General features: G+C 43.5%; 1 protein-coding gene across 6 annotated transcripts in view; it reads left to right on the top strand.

The window, feature by feature from the left end:
* Positions 1 to 18,804, top strand: part of EPB41 (erythrocyte membrane protein band 4.1 (elliptocytosis 1, RH-linked)) — a 123,777-nt gene extending 104,973 nt beyond the window's left edge. For 3 of the 6 annotated variants that reach the window (XM_006894918.1, XM_006894919.1, XM_006894922.1), the window contains 3 exons: positions 12,865 to 12,966; positions 14,031 to 14,111; positions 17,338 to 17,436. In XM_006894918.1, the coding sequence (XP_006894980.1) occupies positions 12,865 to 12,966; positions 14,031 to 14,111; positions 17,338 to 17,436 (282 nt within the window). Of the gene's footprint in view, positions 1 to 12,864; positions 12,967 to 14,030; positions 14,112 to 17,337; positions 17,443 to 18,280 lie in introns of those variants that run through there. The other 3 variants (XM_006894920.1, XM_006894923.1, XM_006894924.1) reach the window with 3 other exon arrangements.
* The last annotated feature ends 338 nt before the right edge of the window (positions 18,805 to 19,142 follow it).

Here is a 19,142-nt window from a genome sequence, read left to right on the forward strand (position 1 = left end):
AAACCTATACTTGGACCAAGAGGCAGTAGTCAGAACAGAGCAGGTTAACATTGCATGGTTCAAAATTGGGAAGGGTGTACGCCAGGGATGCATCCTGTCTCCATACCTTTTCAGCATGTATGCAGAGCAGATTATCCGAGAGGCTGGGCTCTATGAGTTGAATTGTGGCATCAGGATTGGTGGAAAATCTATTAACAATCTGCGTTATGCAGATGACACAACCCTGCAGACTGAATAATTATGGTAAACACAGCTCTGAAAGGGGTGCAGTATCCCCTAGTCCAACAACTGCCTCTTGGTCTATGTACAGGTCTCACTTGCACACTATTGAGTATCCTGGAAGTCCCATTCTTCATAATGTGACTACTTTGTCTAGCCCAGGGCATACAAAGTAAGCCTTCCAGAATCTTACATTCTAGTAAGGACAGGCAAGACTGAAACAAATCCTGCTTAAGAAAATTTCAGACAGTGCTAAGTTCGACGAAGAAAGCCAAGAATTAGACCACGTGGGGATTGCATGAAGTGTTGCTCCTTTTTGGCTGCTATGAGGAAGTGATGTTATGACTGAGACCTGACTGATGGGAAGGAGGCACCATCTGAAGCCCTTCCTGGTGTGTTGACTGACATAAATCCCCCAGTTTTACCCTTACATCACCGTGACCTGGTGATGATATTCCCAGTTAGGAAGCAGTGTTGTTTGGTGATTAAAAGCACGTGCTTCGCAATTCGACAAGCATGGTTTGTATCCTGGCTCAGGTAAGCACTAGCTGGATATCCTTAGTCTCTTTACATCTCTATTTTCCCTCCTGTGATATGGGGATACTACTAATCATGCAAGAATGGAGAGAGAATGAAAGTAAATTATATGTCTGTAAAGCACTAGGCACATTTGTAGACATTCATTGGTGTTAATACATCTCTGCCTTCTCTTTCTTGTGGTCCAGAGTGTAGGATTTATGTTTGATAAACAATGAGTGATTGCTTAAGAGTTTGAACAGTAGTAATACAGTATAATAATTAAAGCAGCACTTTTGGAAGATTCTTAAAGCTGTAGAATTTATTAAGGTAGGAGGAAGCTTTGAGGCAGGGATATGATTAGAAATTATTTGGGGAGATGCTTTTATTTTTAATACTGGTTTATTTACAGAGTTCATACACATTGTTTTTCACACTGGATCTTTCCCATTTCCCACTGGATCTTCAACCCCCACCCTTTCCCCATCAAATTGTATAATATAAACCTATGATTAATCACCCTCCACCCACTGCCCATCCTCACCCCTCCCCTTGCTTGGATCCTCACACTCATTCTACAATAATAGATTTATACAGTATTTGTCCTTACGTTCACTCAGTATAATGCTCTCCACTCCCTCCCAAGTTAGGTAGTAATTTACAAAATCATTGCTCCTCCATATTGCATAGTATTCCATTGTGTGAATATGTACCATAGATTCTCAATCCATTCGACTGGGGTTGGACATTTGGGCTGTTTCCATGTTCTTGCTATGGTGAATAGCTGATATGAACATCAGTGTACAAGTCTCCATTTGTGCCACAATTCTTATTCTCTCAGGATTATTCCAAGCAGTGGAATAGCTGGGTGATAGAGAATTTCTATGGTCAGCTTTCTGAGGAAGTGCCAAACTGTCTTCCAGAAGGATTGTACCATTTTACAATCCCACCAATAGTGTATAAGAGTTCCTCAGATGCTCTGCTGGAAAAGGAGGAACAATCTCCTGCTGTACCAGTCAGATCTGATTTGGCAGTACACACATACAAAATAATAAAATTTAAAAAAAAGTTCTTATGTGATTTGAGTGAATGCTTTAAAGCAAATCAGTTTTTAATTCAGCCATTCATACCCACTTTGTTTTGTAGCATTAATTACAATACCCACAGTTGGAATAACTTTTTCTACCTCCTAAAATTTTTCTTTTCATTAATCCTCATATCCAAACTATTCCTGCTTTGAGGGTGTTACCTGTTCACATCTGTGTGTGTGCATATACATACATACATGCATATCTTCCCTTTCTTTAATGGTTGTGTTGACCATCACTTTATTGTATATATTGTGTATAGTGCCTTTAATTTTTTACCAATCTGAATATGTGTCTATAATATAGTTATTAATTTCCACTCCATTCTCTCTCCCTTCTCATCTCTGGTAATCACTCAAGAATGATTCCTTTAGGGATGCTTTTAAATGTCATCAAGTATAGCCCAAGGAGTTGATAAGAAAGATACATGTCAAGAGACAGAGAAATTAATGAAAAGGAAGACTTGGCAGTAAATGAGACTGTAAAAAATAAGGAATAGTGGGGGCACAGGGTGGTGAAAGTCTCTCTGAATGGGCCAGAAGGAGTGAGAATAGCACAGCCCTTCACCGCTCAAGAGCAAAAAGCAGGTAAAAAGTCCTTAGCCTAGCCCCATGGTGCCTCTAAAGACCCTCCAACAGCAAGAGGTTGGTTTATTTGTTGTTGATTCATAGACTCACAGTTGTGGTACTGAGAATGAGATTTATTAGGGAAATAAGTTGGATGGTAGGGGTGGCAAAGAACATCATCCAGTGTAAACCTAGATTTAGTCTAGCAGTCCCAAAGCACAATTCCTCAACTAAAGATCACTTCTCAGTCAGCCAAGTTTTAGTTCAGCAGTCAAATTCAAATCATCCAGCACGGTTTGCCTCAGAACAATTATAAGTCAGCTTTTCCTTCCAATATGCAGGAAGAACAGCAAAATCCTTTAACATGGCCTTTATCTCAGGGCTCCTCTGGTTACACCTTGCCACAGTTTCTCCACAGCAATGCCACAGTCTCTCCACCACCGTCACCAGGGTCTTGCTCCAGTCTCCAAGTCTTGCTGCCTGCTGTGGAAAGCACTCTCTCTTGCTTATCCTCGTCCCACAGCTGTTGATGATTTGCAACATCATGTGTCTGCAGTTAAGGTAGCTAGGGATGAGAGAGGGCTAAAGTAATGGCTGAAAAATGCCAACTTTAACACCACAAATAGGAAATTAGAAAGAATTATTTTCTTATGGAAGGGAAACCCTTACATTGTTATTACCATGGAAACAGCCTAAAATGTCCATCAGTAGGGAATGGTTAAATATATTATGGCATACCAATTGACATATTTCAACAGACGGACACTGCCCTGGATGTGCTCACTAAGTTGTGCCAAGAAATCTAGAGAACAGACAGCTGGCCCACTGACTGGAAAAGATCCATATTTGTTCCCATTTCAAAGAAAGATGACCCAACAGAGTGCAGAAATTATCGAACAATATCATTAATATCTCATGCAAGCAAGATTTGCTGAAAATTATCCAAAAACGTTTGGAACAATATGTCAACAGAGAACTGCCAGATGTACAGGCTGGATTTAGAAGAGGTCGTGGTACTAGGGATTTTATAGCTAATGTTAGATAGATCTTGGCAGAAAGCAAAGAATACCAGAAGGATGTCTATCTGTGCTTCATTGACTATGCAAAGACTTTTGACTGTGTGGATCACAACAAGCTGTGGCTGACTCTGAGAAGAATGGGAATCCCAGAACATTTGATTGTGCTAATGTGAAAACTATACTTGGACCAAGAGGCAGTTGTCAGAACAGAGCAGTTAGACACTGGATGGTTCAAAATCAAGAAGGGGGTCTGTCAGGGATGTATTTTGTCTCCATACCTTTTCAATCTGTATGCAGAACAGATCATCCGAGATACTGGGCTGTACGAAGAGGAATGTGGCATCAGGATTGGGGGAAGAATTATCAACAACCTGCATTATGCAGATGACACAACCCTGCTTGCAGAAACTGAGAAGGACCTGAAGCGCTTGCTACAGAAGGTCAAGGACTGCAGCCTCCCATATGGATTGAAGCTCAACATCAAGAAAACAAAGATTCTCACCACTGGGCCAAATGGCAGCATCAGTATGGATGGTGAAGAGACTGAGATAGTTAACAGTTTTAGTTTGCTTGGCTCCACAATCAACACTCTTGGTAACAACAGCCAGGAAATCAAGAGATGAATTGCATTGGGAAAGTCGGCTGTGAGGGACCTCTCAAGAGTACTGATGAGCAACGATGTCAGACTGGAGACTAAGGTGCGCCTGATCTGGGCTATAGTCTTCGCAATTACGTGCTAAGCATCAGAGAGTTGGACAGTGAGTAGGGTTGATAGAAAGAGAATCGATGCCTTTGAGCTGTGGTGCTGGAGAAGAGTATTGAATATACCATGGGCTGCTAGGAGAACAAACAGGCTTGTCCTGAAGAAGGTGAAGCCGGAATGCTCCTTGGAGTCAAGGATTCTGAAGCTTCATCTGACATACTTTGGGCATGTTGCAAGGAGAGACTGGTGCATTTGAGATGGCTAGGTTGGCACAGGATAGAACAGCGTTTTGAGCTCTTGTACATAGGGTCGCTGTGAGTCGCAAATGACTTGATGGCACATAACAACACCAACAATGGTAAATCTAATTAAGGTAATTCTGTGTACCTATTTTAAAAAGCCTCTGATGGGAACAATCTCTAAGCTCAAAGCTCAATTGTTAAATTAAAAAGCATTGTAGATTAAGAAGTTAGCACCTAACTACTGCTGTACTACTTAAACCTTAAATGAAAATAAAACAACAAACTTAAAAAAAAAGGCATTGTAGAAAATGGTATAATATACTACTGTTTGGGAGGGAAAAGGGAAGGTATATAAATATCTATGTGTGTAACAGCTATATGGGTATACGTTTGTACTATCATCCCTGAGTGGATACTCAAAAAACAACAGTCATGACCACTGAGGAAGGGAACTTTAGTATTACAGTCATGTGAGGAAGACTGACTTTCCACTGTATATCAATTTAAAGTTTTTAAAACCTGTTGGATATGCTTGTAAAAAGAAATTATTAGTAGTTCAAAAAATTTTTTTATAAAAGGTTTCTTCAGACACTGAGCTGTCACTGATTTGAGGAGTCTTTAGAAGTCTCCACCATGGCAGAAGATATTAAGACCAAAACCCAGAACTACTGAACTGCCACTTTTGCTAGCCACTTCTCCACACAGAACCAAATCAGAGACTGCTGGCAGAACTACCTCTGGATTTCCACCGTGAGAAGGCAATGACTGCCTCAGGTGGTGATGTCTCCATGTTGATGGTATCAGTGTGTGTACAAGTCCCTGGGCCCATGTCCAGGGTGTCAGCCTGGGATGACTGAAAGGTAGAAGACACGTTTGCTGGGAAGATCTAAACAGGCCCACCTCAACTCTCTGCCAGAATCTTGAATTGTGACTTAACTAATAATAAAAACTTACTGGAAAAGTGAAAAGAAATAAAAGTATCTCCATTTACTATATATAAATAGAAGCATTTCACTATATGTAAATGCTATCTTAAATGTGTGTGCATTGGCACACACATACACAGAAATGCTTTACATCTATATTTACCCTTACCAAAAAAAGGGTTGGAAAGATCCATGCATTAAAAAGTAGAACACGTGAATATTAGAATCATAGAGGCAGGATGCTGTTCTAGATAAAGGACATGGTGTTTAGAGTCAGAGAGAATTGGTAGTTTCATGACTTTGAGCATGTAACCTCTGAAACTTTTTTTTTTGCCTTAAAAAAAATACCTGTTGAGTTATTGAACTAAATTAAGAAATGTGTGCCCAACATATACTAGCTACTTAAAGATGGTAGTTATTATGATATTGTGGATTGCCTGTCTTTAAGTAATTTTAACCAGACTTAAAACAAATTGCTTCTTAATATTGATGAGAAAGAGTGCAGCTGACTAGGAAAGAGTGTTGACTTGAACCAGATTTCTGAGTTTGATCCTAGCAGAGTGTAGACAAGTTACTAGGAGCCTCTGTGCTTTCTTTTCCTCTTTTGTATAATAGTTCTAATTCAGCGTTGTTGTGAGGAGTAAATTAATATATACATAACACATTTCCCAAGTATCTGGCATAAAATAAGCCCTAGGTAATTATTTGCTGCTTATTAATGAAATCATAACAGCCAATTAGCTCACACTTGATTGCTAACAAAGTAAAGAACACCCAAACAGTTTACACCTAATTTTCAAGTAAATAAAAATCATTACTATCACATGCAAGCAAAATACTTGCTGAAGATCATTCAAAAACAGCTAGAACAGTACATAGATGGAGAACTGACAGAAGTTCAAACAAGTTTTAGAAGAGGCCATGGCACCAGGAATATCATTGCTGATGTCATGGTTTCTGAGTGAAAGTAAGGAATACCAGAAGAATATCTATTTGTGCTTTATTGACTATGCAAAGGCATTTGACTGTGTGGATCATAACAAGTGTGGCTGACATGGAGAGGAGTGGGAGGGAGTCCCTGGACCTGGACCAGGAGGTGAAGCAGAGGAACACTGCATGGTTTAAAATTAAAGGGAGTGTTGTATTCTCTCTATATACCTATTTGTATGCTGAGCCAATTATTCGAGAAGCTAGACTCTATGAAGAGAATTGTGGCATCAGGATTGAAGAGACTTATCAGTAACCTGCATTATGCAGATGACACTACCTTGCTTGCTGAAAATGAGAAGGTCTTGAAGCACTTGTTGCAGAAGATCAAGGAATGCAGCCTTTAGTATGGATTGCATCACAATGTCAAGAAAATAAGGATTTTTACCATTGGATCAATAGGCAGTGTCATGATGGATGGAAACAAGATTGAAACTGTCAACAGCTTCATCTTGCTTGTATCCACAATTAACACCCTTGGTACCATCAGTCAGGAAATAAGGAGACGCATTGAACTGGGAAAATCTGAAGTTAGAGATCTTTCCAAATTATTGAGGAGTAGTGATGTCAGTTTGAGGACTATGGTATGTCCGATTCAGACCGTAGTTTCTTCTGATCACTTGCTGTGTATCTGAGAGTGGGACAGTGAATAAGGATGACAGAAGAATTGACACCTTTGAGCTATGGTTGGAGAAGAGCACTGAAGATCACATGGGCAGCCAAGAGAACAAGCAGATATGTCTTGGAGAGGGTGCAGCTGGAGTGCTCTTTGGAGGCAAGAATGAGATTGGCTCACGTACTTTAGACATGTTGCTAGGAGGGGCATTTTCTTGGAGAGGGACATGATATGGGGAAAGGTGGAGGGACAGCAAAGGAGAGGAAGACCCTCAACCAAGTGGATTGAAATGGTGACTGCCTTAATGAGTTCTTGTGTGTCAGACAGCATAAGGATACAACTGGGTTTAGATCTCTTGTACATAGGGTCATTATGAGTCATATTTAAGTCGATTGACCTAACCAAAAAAAAGATAATTTTTTACTATCGTCTTTATTTACCACAGCTATTTCATCTTTTTTTTTCAGATCAGATCCTTTATTGTATGTATTTAATCTTATTATAAAATATCAACAAAACATTATAAAAGAAAAAGCCAGTTGCCCAAAGCTAATCCAGGAAGCCATAATTGTAACACCCAGAGGTTAAAAGAAAGGCAAAATTTCGTTTGGACTGAGCTAGTGACACACAGAGCAGGCCAGTCCTGCCGCTACGCTGACCTGCCAACGTGTGCAAAGGCACCAGGCGCGCTGGGAAGCCTTCCGGTCAGCACTGCTGCTCGCGGGGAACTGAGACTTTGGGGAAACGTGCAGGCAGAAGCTACAGCAGTAAGAAGGAACCGTCCCACGTCTGATACACGGTGGTCCCTTCGCTGTGGGAGCGCATGTGCGCGGTGAGGTGGGAGGACGAGCTGAAGGATTCCCCACACTCCTCACACTCGTAAGGCCTCTCCCCACTGTGAACGCGCATGTGAACAGTGAGGGCCGCGAAGTCGCGGAACGTCCTGCCACAGACGCCGCACTGACAAGGCGTCTCCCCCTTGTGACAGTTGGCGTGTCTGGTGAGGTTGTACAGGCGACTGAAGGCCCGCCCGCACTGCTCACACTCGTAGGGTTCTCCCCCCGGTGAGTTTTTATGTGGGTGGAGAGGGCCGAGGAGTCACTAAAGGCCTTGCCACACTCCGTACATTCATAGGGCTTCTCCTTAGTGTGAGAGATGAGGTGTCTGCTGAGGTGTGAGGACGGACTGAAGGCCTTCCCACAGTACTTACAGCCATACTGCCTCTCTCCATTGTGGATTCTGATGTGTGTGGTGAGGGCGGACGAGTGGCTGAAGGCGCGCCCGCACTCCTTACAGGCGTAGGGCCTCTCCCCAGTGTGGGTCCTGATGTGGGTGATGAGGGACGAGGCGTAGCTAAAGGCCTTCCCACAGTCCTTACACGTAAGGCTTCTCCCCACTGTGGGTTCGCACATGGTCATTGAGGGAGGACGCGTGACTGAAGGCCTTCCCACACTCGCTGCACTCATAAGGCCTCTCTCCACTGTGGATTCTTATATGGCTGTTAAGGTTTGAGGAAGACCGGAAGGCTTTCCCACATTCCTTACATTCATAGGGTCTCTGTCCATTGTGGGCAGTCTTGTGTCTATTGAAATTGGAGGCCTGACTGAAAGCCTTCCCACAGATCGTACATTCGTAGGGCTTCTCCCCACTGTGTGTTCTAATGTGTGCGGTCAGGGCTGAGGAGTCGTTAAAGGCTTTCCCACACTCCTTACACTCATAGGGCCTCTCGCCACTATGCGTACTGATGTGCCTGGCCAGGTGGGAGGACAGAGTGAAGCACTTCCCACACTCCTGACACTCGTAAGGCCTCTCTCCACTGTGGCTCTTCATGTGCCGAGTGAGTGAGGAGATCTGCCTGAAGCCTTTGCCACACTCATCACACTCATACGGCCTGTCCCTACTGTGACAGCTGACGTGCCTAGTGAGCTGGGAGCCCTGGCAGAAGGCCTTCCCACACTCCTTACAGACGTAAGGCTTGACATCACTGTGGTTCCGCATATGCTTGTTGAGGCCAGACGCCTCAGCAAAGGCTTTCCCGCACTCCTTACATAAGTAAGACATCCTCTCCTTTAAAACGTATGTGAGGGCGGGAGGAAAGATGAGGGGCTTACAAGGTAGGCTAGTTACCCTATGACCTTCCTTGCACTTGTGCCCAAAGGGATTAGAAATGACAGACTAGGCCTCACTAGTGGGTGCTGCTGGACAAAGGCTTCCCAACATGCCCAACAGCTGAGATGTCTTACTCTGAAGAGGACTCCTAGGTGTACTTCAGGGAGAGCGACCCAATGGGGTCTCCCCAATCCTCACCCAGGTGGGTTCTGCACCTGGTGTGAGGCCTACATGGTGAGTGACCCAGGAAGGCCTTTCCCACAGTGACAGCTGGAGTCCAGTGACTGCCTTCTTCACTTCCACCGATGCTTTTCACTGTCCTGTATGATTTCTCAGAGCTCACCTCTGGCTGTTCTGCGAATCTCTTCTGTCATGGGAAGCACAAATTCCTCCTCTTCCTCATTCCAGCTTCTGGAAATCTAAGGGGGTGTCATCTCTGAGCCCGAGAGTCCACTTCAGAGAGGCAGACAGGAGCAGAGGTGGAGCACCGGGCCGTCTGGAAGTAGATCCCGGCCCCACAACAGCTGCAGTCCTTCCTCGTGACATCAACAGGCAACACAGGCTGGCTTCTCCGCAGCACCCGGCCGACCTGGGAACGCAAACCGGGGCCGCCTCGGCCACTCCGCGTCCAGAGCGGACGCCGCGGCGGGAACAGTGACAAAGCAATGGCGGCTGCGACAAAGAAAGCACACGTCCACTTCCGGTGTCTAGGCCGCCGGCCTATTTTATCTTTAAAAAAAAAAATTTATTTATAAAGTTTGAATAGTTTTTCACAAAAGATCCTTCCCATTTTCTTATCCTCCCACCTATAGACTTGTGCAACCCTATAATTAATACTCCCTCTCCCCCGCCATCCTCACCCCTCTACTTCCTCCCTCCCCATCCTTGGATCCTCATATTCATTCTACAGTAATGATCTTATACAGTATCTGTCCTTGTGGGACTGAATTAGTTCAGTCAGCATAATGCTTTCTAGTCCCTCCCAAGTTAGGTAGCATTTTACAAAATCATTGCTCCTGTGTGCTGCATAGTATTCCATTGTGTAAATGTACCACAGCTTCTCAGTTCATTCATTCCTTTGGGTTTTTTTGTCTGTTTGTTTGTTTAGTTTTAATTATTTGTTCATTTCCTGCACACTTTCCTCCCTCCTCCTTCTCCCCCCATTCCCCAATTCCCCTTTTTAGCTTCTGTTTTTATTAACTGACAAACAAACCTAGTTATTTTTCTTTTTTTCCCCCTCCTTCCATATGTCACTCTTAGGAAAATTTAGTGCAAGTAGAGGCAAGGATGGTGAAACTTTGTCTCACACCCTTTAGTTATGTTGTCAGGAGCTGTCAGTCCTAAGAAAAGGACATCATACTGGGAAAAGCAGAGGTTCAGTGAACGAGAGGAAGGCCTTCAGTGAGATGGATTGACACAGTGACTGTGACAGTGGGCTTGAGCATGGCAGAGCTTGTGTTGATGGCACAGAAAAGGGCAAGGTTTTGATCTCTTGCTCTACGGTCGCTTGGCACATTGACTCAGCGGCACCTACAAGAGCAGAAGAGGGGCCAGCTCTTCTGAAAGGATTAGTGCACCTGGCATGTACACGTGCATTCTTAACAACAATTTGTAAAGTGCTTTTTATAACCAGGATCTCTTTAGATCTTCACAACAATGCTCTGGTGTAGGCAGGGCACTTAGTATGGTAGTCTCTGAGTATGAATGATAAAACTAAACAGGGAAGTCAGTATTACTTGCCCACATTCCCACAGCTGGTTACTCCATGAGCTGGGACCCAAACCCAGCTCTTCCCTATCTGAGTACTAACTTATTGGCTAAAGAACCTTGGACAAATTATTTAATCTCTCTGGACCTTAGTTTTCTCACCTGTTTAGTGAAAATAATAATAGTACCTCGTGGTAAGAAGCTGCACTGCAGTCCCAAGGGCACACAGTTCAAATTCATGAGCAGTCACCTCTCATATGATTTACTGCCTCTGAAAACTTGCTAGAGGGTCAGCTGTGAGTTGGTTCTGACTTGATGGTAACAAATAACAACAACCTCCGATATTAAACGTATAACTGAGATGTTTTTATTGTTGCTGTTGATTGCCTTCAAGTTGAGCATGACTCATAGTGACCCTATGATCAAAAGGCCTGAAGCCCCTCTACCATTATCGACATTTATCAAAGTTCATAGAGTTTCCAGAGGCATGTTATTTAGGAAGTGGATGCCGTTCCTGCTTCCAAATAATTGAGATAGGACTTGTATTGTATGTTTTTCATATAGAACAAGTGTAGTAATAATAATAGTTGAGTCTGAATCTAAGTAGATGGGGGGGCGGTCTGAGCTGTAGAAAGCGTTCATGACCTAGCCAATACTATAATGGTAGTTTATGTAAAAGGCTTAGACAAATGTCATTCCCTTTGAAAATCCAGCCTGGGGTTCTCCTCCTCCTTAATTCTTGTAATTTTTTTATATTTTATTTTATACTGGTTTACTAACAAAGTTCATATACATTGTTTTATTGTTTTTCAAATTCTTTTCTTTCTGTCTCTTTACCAAACAGTTCAAAATTTGGGCTCACAAAATGCTGTTCATGAAATGTTTTTACTCATAAAAAGGTTAAAGACTTCTGCTTATAATACAAGTTCAGATTGTTTGTATAAAGAGCCCAGGAAAGATAGTGACTAACACATATTTTTGCTTCAGGGTTCTTTATGAAAATGATTCGTGAAAGTCACTTCTCTGAGACAGTAGGTATTACCTAGCAGGTATTTTTGGCCACTGTTTTCTGAGAAGCATGTGGCTGCAGGCAGACTCCTCTCTGCATCTTATTCTCTCCATCTTGGTCACAGGTTTTTCAACAAATAGAGTCTGCTCACAGCTCCTTGGTTGCTGGTAGCTTCCCTTCAAGCTGAGTTCAGATCCAGCCAACCATTTCTTTAATTTTATCTGAAGTCATTTCTCAGCCTGATCATAATATCATAACTGTTTTATAATCTTATTGTGCCTTCTGAAGAAACAGGAGGTAGGCTACCTCATTTCTATATAGATTGGTTGTGTTGCCTCATGTTTAAAGTACTTTAAAAAACTCTTCTCAATAATACTGATTGTCAGAAAAGTCATTAGAAAAGGACATCTCCTACCTTGTTTCTTCCGATCTTCCATCTTGATTTTCAGAAAAGACAGCCTGAGATTTGTTGACCTTTCCCACTTCTTTGTGGAAAGTCTTGCCCTGCAATTCACCAGAGCTCATATGCTCCCCACCTTGAGTAGTATGTGGGGAGCACCAGATTTGTCGACCAAACAACTACTACTTGCTAGATTTGAAGCCCTGGGCAAATCATTCCCTTCTGGAAGCCTAGGTGTTCTTACTTGTTGTGTATCAGTGAGTCAGAAACAACTTGTTACTGACACTCTAGTGGGTTTTCAGAGGCAATAAATTGCACAAGAGAAGCAGTTGGTGGATTCAAACTGCATGCTTTTGGGTTGGCAGCACAATTCCTTACCACTAAACAACCAGACAAATACCAGTAACCTCTGTCCTTTCTCTTCATTTCAGAGGGCTGGTATGAGCATCAAAAAAGATGTTTGTTAAAGCTATTTGCGAATCCTAAAATACTGGACACACGTACTGTCTGTCTTGTTAGGTCAGCTGCTCCTCTTTCTAATCCATTTGTCTCATTCACCCATTGCTAAGGAAATGGAACTCATTCAAATTTTTTGGAAGATGCCTTATCCATAGATGATTTTTTAACTGATATGTCACCATAAAGGAATCCAAGTTTTGCTTTAGAATGTGCAGCTCAATAGCAAAGCTACAGACTGCAGCATTTCCCCATCAGACTTCCTGAGAGGAATGGTGATGAGATGTACTTTCTTCTGCAGGCTGACGACAGTAATGGGGATTTGGACCCAGGAATCTTGCTCACAGCTCAGACCATCACATCCGAGACCACAAGCAGTACCACCACAACTCAGATTACCAAGGTAACAGACCTGCTTAGAATGGCTCACTAAACTTTATGTTCCAAACAGAAAGGACCAGGAGCAAATGTTTTCCATTTTCATCCCTTTGGACTAAATTATTCCAAATATCCCAGTTTCCTTTGTAGAAAGGCTCAGAGACTCAGAACCAGCATCCCTCTTTTAGCAGTAATCTCAGGAAATCACATGTGGTGTCTCTTTGCATATCTGTGTCTCATGGGTCAGTGAGACTCCTCTCTGCCTATAAAGATGAAGTTTAAGAAGTCCGTTTAAAGGCAGGCTTAGTTGGTATCATTCTACAACCATATTTTCTATGCCAAAAGTCAGGACTTCAGGTCAGGCAAGGAATTTTTATGTCCTATTCAGTGTCGAAACCATGGGAACTGTAGTTTAAATGCTAAAATATTAGAATTATTAGAATATTATTTACAAGACAAGAAGGAGAAGATACTTAAATTGGAATGACTCCCCAGAAAAATCAGCAACAAATTATGTTTGTGTAGCACTGGAGGAAAATGCATTTTGTTGTAGGTAAGAATCCAAGTTCTTGACTAAGTTCTGTCATCGATACACAGATGAAAGAAGCCAGTTATTTAATACATCAAGACCTTGGTCTTCCTCATCTGTCAAGAAAAATGCCCACCCACACCTTCAGGTGATTATTTGAGAATCTTTTGGAATCAAGAATGTGAAAACTGCTTTAAAATAAAGATCTTAATTTCAAGATACATGATATTTAGAGTCATCTGATTCATTTTCTTTTCTTCTGATTCAGAGTAAAATAAAATGTGGAAACTCTTGTTTTTCTCAATGAATCTCTATATTTTAGAGGAAAAGAATAGAAAATGGGTATGGCCCTCACTTTAGCTCATTCAAGTTAGCTTTAAGGAGTAGAAATACCCTTCTTATTCCAGCAGGTCCAGCTGAGATTTTGGACAAGTGAGTAGAAGAGCTTTTCTCTGTAATACTGGCAGCAGATTAAAATTTGAAGTAAAGATTTCAGAATAACCTGCTGCTCTTTTGTTTTGTTCTTTCTTTTTAATGTAATCACCTCTCTTTGGTTCCAGACTGTAAAAGGTGGGATTTCAGAGACTCGAATTGAAAAGAGAATAGTGATCACAGGAGATACCGATATTGACCATGATCAGGTAAGAATGCTGAGATCCTTGGAATGGGGGAACCCCCAGGCTGGAAGATTGTTAAATGCAGAAGGAGTTTGCTAGGAAAGGATTCCTGTGCCATCTTCATCTCCAAAGAACTACCTCAGTCCTTAATCTAAGAGGAAGACAGAGGGAATCAAAACAGGCCTTTGGGATGTTTCATCCATTTACTAAACCCTTGGGTAAAGATACAAAGGAGTCTTGAATGTTCACCTTTCAGTGACTGCCCCATCAGCCTTCTGTGGATCAGTCTTTAGCAGTGTTAGGTCCTGCAATTTACAAACTGATGAAATGTAATGGAAAGAACAGGAGCTTTGGATCCGGAAAGATTTTGGTTGAAATCTTGGTTCTGACCATAATCTAGGTCTTAATGTCACTGAGCCTGTTTCCTCATCTCTATAAGGATAAGTGTAGTAGCCTCCTCTCAATATTCTTGGAAGGATCAAGCAAGATCCTGGATGTACGGAGTGTGGTGCCTGGTGGGCACCCGCCAGTGGAACTGCCATTACTCAGGGGATATCATGTACCTAAATTTGTGTCAGAGGCTGTGAGTGAAGGGTGAGCCCTGCCCGCACAGGGCTGTAGGAGCAGAGGGGACACCACAGGGGACATGGTGTGATGGTCAAGAATTCAGGAGACTCAGAATTCAGTTTCTGCCCTAGATCTGTCGCTGACTTGCTGTGTGACCTTGGACAAATCCCTCTACCCCTGAATTGTTTCCCTCTGCTAAAAGAGTAGGCTGATCTAGATTATTCCAGGGCCCTTCTGAGTGCTAAAATTGTATGTTTTTATGTTAATTAGGTACTAATTGTGTGCTATAAGCAATTAGCAAATAATAAGGTCAGGATAAATGTTCCCAATTCTCTGCTGGGTGAAGTTAGAACAGTAAAACTGCAGAGAAGTGGGGGTGGAAGAGACTGCATGTAAATGCTTCTGGAATCATTGACAGGATTGCTGGAGCAATAATTCTGTGGCCTTTATGCTGATGTGCTGAGTGTCTTAAAAAAAGAAAAGCTGCGCTGCAGTATTGGCAGTTCCCCTGGTAGGAGGGAGGCTTACAGCTGAGACCTCGGGGCTCCGGCTCGGAAGGCGGCTGTGAAGCCCGAGTGGGAGCCCTTCCAGGCCGCTTGCCTGAGGCTGTGGCTCCTGCTGCGTTAACCCACCGTTTATGCAGCCTGTGTGGCTTGAGCCCGGCTGTGTCCTCAGTCTGTGCTAGGCAGCAGAGCAGTAGCATGGGAGGTGTTTGGGGTTTGGAATGAGATAGACCTGGGTTGAATCCTGACTCTGCAACTTACTGGTTATGTGCCTGGGGCAAATTACTATACATCTCTGAGCAGTTCCACCTTCTATAGAAGAAAGGTAATCCTAGGTTTCTTCCATGGTGGGTTGTGACATGTAGATAAGCACACCTGGTAGCCCAGAGAGGTGTTCCACTGTCCCTCAATTCTCCTAGGTGCTGAGGGATCCATTGAAGGGATAAGATGTGGGGTGTCATGCCTGAGGTGGGGAGACACTGCAAGGAGGACTGTGAGGGAGAGCAGTGTGGGGTAGGCATAAGCCATAGTAACCAAGGAGAGGACTTGAGGGTCTTAAAGCACAAGGAGACAGATAAGGCAAACAGGCCGGGATGACACCTGCCCAGTCCTTTGCCATCTTCACACTCACTCTTTAATGGGCTTAAGCCCGTTGTTGGAGTCACTGCCTCAGTCGGTCTCATTGAGGATCATCCTCTTTTTCATTAACCATCTGTTTTTCCAAGAATTATGTCCTTCTGCAGGACTGGCCCCTCCTGATAACATGTCCAAAGCATCTCACCAGTCTTTCTTCTAAGAAACACACTAGCTGCACTTTGTCCAAGATAGATTTGTTGTTTGTTTGTTTGAACATCCATGGTATATTCAGTTCTCTTCCACAATTCAAAGGCATCAGTTCTTCAGACATCTTTAGTCATTGTCCAACTTTCACATGCATGACTAAAAAAAATCTCATTGCCGTAGTCGCACCCAACTCCTAGCTGGCCCTTCATAGCTGGTCTTTCTGCAGGCTTACAGAGGCTGTAAGCTGCATGGATGGGATCGCTCGTCTTTCTCCCTCAGAGCAGCTGGTGGATTCAGACTGCCTTTTGGGTTGGCAGCACAACTCCTTAACCACTAAGCCACCAAAGCTCCCTTCGTCCATATGAAGTAATTAAAAATAAAATCATTTTAGTCAGATGCCCCTTTGTCTTTAAAGTAGAATCCTTACTATTTTTTAGCATTTTAAAGATGTCTTTAATAACTGATTTTCCCAAATAATACATCATTTGAGTTTTTTTTACTGCTGCTTATAGATTTGCTTTAAAATCCAGTTGCGTGGAGCTCTTGTGGTCTGGTGGCAAGAAGCTGCATTGCAATTCCAAAGGCACACTGTTTGAGGCCACCGGCTATTCTGTGGGAGGATGGACATTCTCCTCCTATGCTGTAGGGAGCTCTGGTGGCCTAGTGGCAAGAAGCTGCACTGCAATCCCAGAGGTACACAGAATGAATCCACCAGATGCTCTGCTGGAGAAGGAGGGGCAATCTCCTCCTGTACCAGTCAGATGTGATTTAACAGTACACACACACAAAATAATAAATTTTTTTTAAAAATCCAATTGCATCACTGACTCGCTGTGTAACTTTAACAATTTATTTGACCACTGTGCCTCAGTTTCATTTCCACATCTGTAAAGTGGAAATAATGACACTACCATGAGTTGTTGTGACTATTTGAGTAAATTTTTCTAAGTGGTTAGGCCAGTGCACGCCATCCAAATGTTAGTTTCCTCTTTCTTTTACACTTTATTTCATTCTCTCTACTTAGCCAAAGACATCTCTGCCTTTTTGCAGCATACATCGGTTTTCTTCTCTCCTCTCCTGACTTCTTAGATAAACTACGTTGACCACAGTTTTGTGCCTTGCCCTCCAGGTTCCTTGAGTGAATCCTCCCAGGCAGGTGCATTCGTCACCCCCGAAGTCCCTCTCATATTCTTTGGAGACACCCCAGCCTTCCTTGTCTCAGTGCCATCAGTCCAATAGGGTGGGTCCAGTGCTCATCCTCTTCGCTGAGCCTGAATGCTGCCCTGCTACTGCAGACCGAAGGATTGGATTTACCAGGCAAATGATGTCTGAGGACCCTGCCTGCCTTCTCCACCCAGGCTGGTTTTCGTTTGATGGACTGTTTCTGTTTTTCTTAGGTTCTCGTACAGGCCATCAAAGAAGCAAAGGAGCAGCACCCAGATATGTCAGTGACTAAGGTGGTCGTACATCAGGAGACAGAGATCTCAGAGGAGTGAGCTCAGGTAGGCGTACTCTTATGGCCTTGAGGAAGTGCACTGTCCCAGCCCCAGAGAGCCTGGGGAGGAACTCTGGGCCACCCCACAAGGAGGCGTCTACACTGGACCTCTTGACATGCAGAGGGGGAGAGGCTAAGTGATGTGGGAGAGTGATGTGGCTGCTGAAGCAGCCAGGTGGCCCTTAGTGGTGCTGGCAGTGGGGGTGGGAGGAGGTAAACTCCCCGCTGCTCCAATCCTCAGGAGTTCTCCTGCCCCTATATTTTATCTCCCCTTTTCCTCTGCTACCTCTGCTGTCCCACCTGTCTCAGGTACCTCTGAGCCCAAATCTATGAGGACATCTTGTTAGGTACTGTTAAGTTGGAACCAACCTGTAGCTGACCCTCCAGCAGGTTTTCAGAGGCAGTGAATTGAACAGGAGGAGATCACCCATTCTTCTCCCACAGAACAGCTGGTGGATTTGAACCACAAGCTTTTGGGATTACAGTGCAATTTTTTACCACTAAGCCACCAGAGTTCCCTATAAAGACTAGAGAACAAAGCCAGGGACAGGACCAAACTTTTTGGAAATGAGGGGTATAGGGGAAATAGCTGAAGGTCTGGGGCCAGACTTGAGAACTGGAAGCACAGTAGCAGCTTTTTGGGAACCAGGGAGGGATCCAGGCAAATTCATGCATCAATGTAGTTTATAAATGGCTTAAAGAAACCATCAGATACCAGCTGGGGCAGGGCCCTGATTGACACTTGTGGCCTCAACAGCTTGGCATTGGGATTGTATTAGAGAATAGGGGAACTGAGCCCTGTTCTCTTTCTCAGGATTTAAGTATTTGCTCTTTCTTTCCTCTAGGAACTGTCCTACCCCCAACTCCCTGCCCTTCTTCCGTCTAAGAGAAAACCAGCAAAATGATAAAGAAGCTAAACTGGAGTAATGAGACTTCAGACTTTAAAGATTATTCTAAACCACCAAGAAATTTATTTCCTTTTCTATTTGGAGTTTATACGAAGAGATTCTTCTAGACACCATTGATCCTTTTGAATACTCTTTTCTATATCGTGATACAAGGTATCACTCAACTCTTCACTCTGTGGACTGGTTTTAAGTAGTTTTTTTTTTTTGAATGGGGTGTTTGCAGCCCCTTCAAGCTAGCCTCTCTCCACTTCTTTCCAACCCAGATACTGACGGAGTCCACAAAATTCTTCAGAAACTCCTCCAACAGACTCTGTCAGCGGGGTTGGAGGCCAAAGCCAGCTTCACCGGGCTTCCCTGCGCCTCCTCTCCTTTTATACCTTTTGGAAGACAGCAGAAAAAATGTTTACCGAGCCCTTTCTCAGATCCAGTGAGGTGGCCCTACCAGCATGTTAGGCAGAGCAGCCACCCCGGCCCACAGGCCCTTGGACAGGCTCCCAGCCTTCGATTTGCGAAGGCAGAGACCTCTGCTAAGAATGGAGTGTTGTTTCTCTCCTTCCTCCCGTCTCTTTTTTTTTCTCTTTGGAGCTTCTTCAGATCAAAGATATAAGAAGGTGCATCAGACGTATCTGATACTGTGAATGTTTTAACATATCTGTGGCCTTCACTTTCCTGCCCTCCCGCCCGAGCTGCCCTCTTACCTCATTCCAAAGAGCCGCTCTGCTACGCGCATCCCTCAGCTGCCGTCTCAGGAGACAAAAACTCACGGAAAAAAATAGGCACTTTGAGTCAAAGGTGCTAA

Source organism: Elephantulus edwardii, unplaced genomic scaffold, assembly GCF_000299155.1.
Source record: "Elephantulus edwardii isolate Elephantulus edwardi_28Jun2011 unplaced genomic scaffold, EleEdw1.0 scaffold00152, whole genome shotgun sequence".
Classification (NCBI taxonomy): Eukaryota; Metazoa; Chordata; class Mammalia; order Macroscelidea; family Macroscelididae; genus Elephantulus; species Elephantulus edwardii.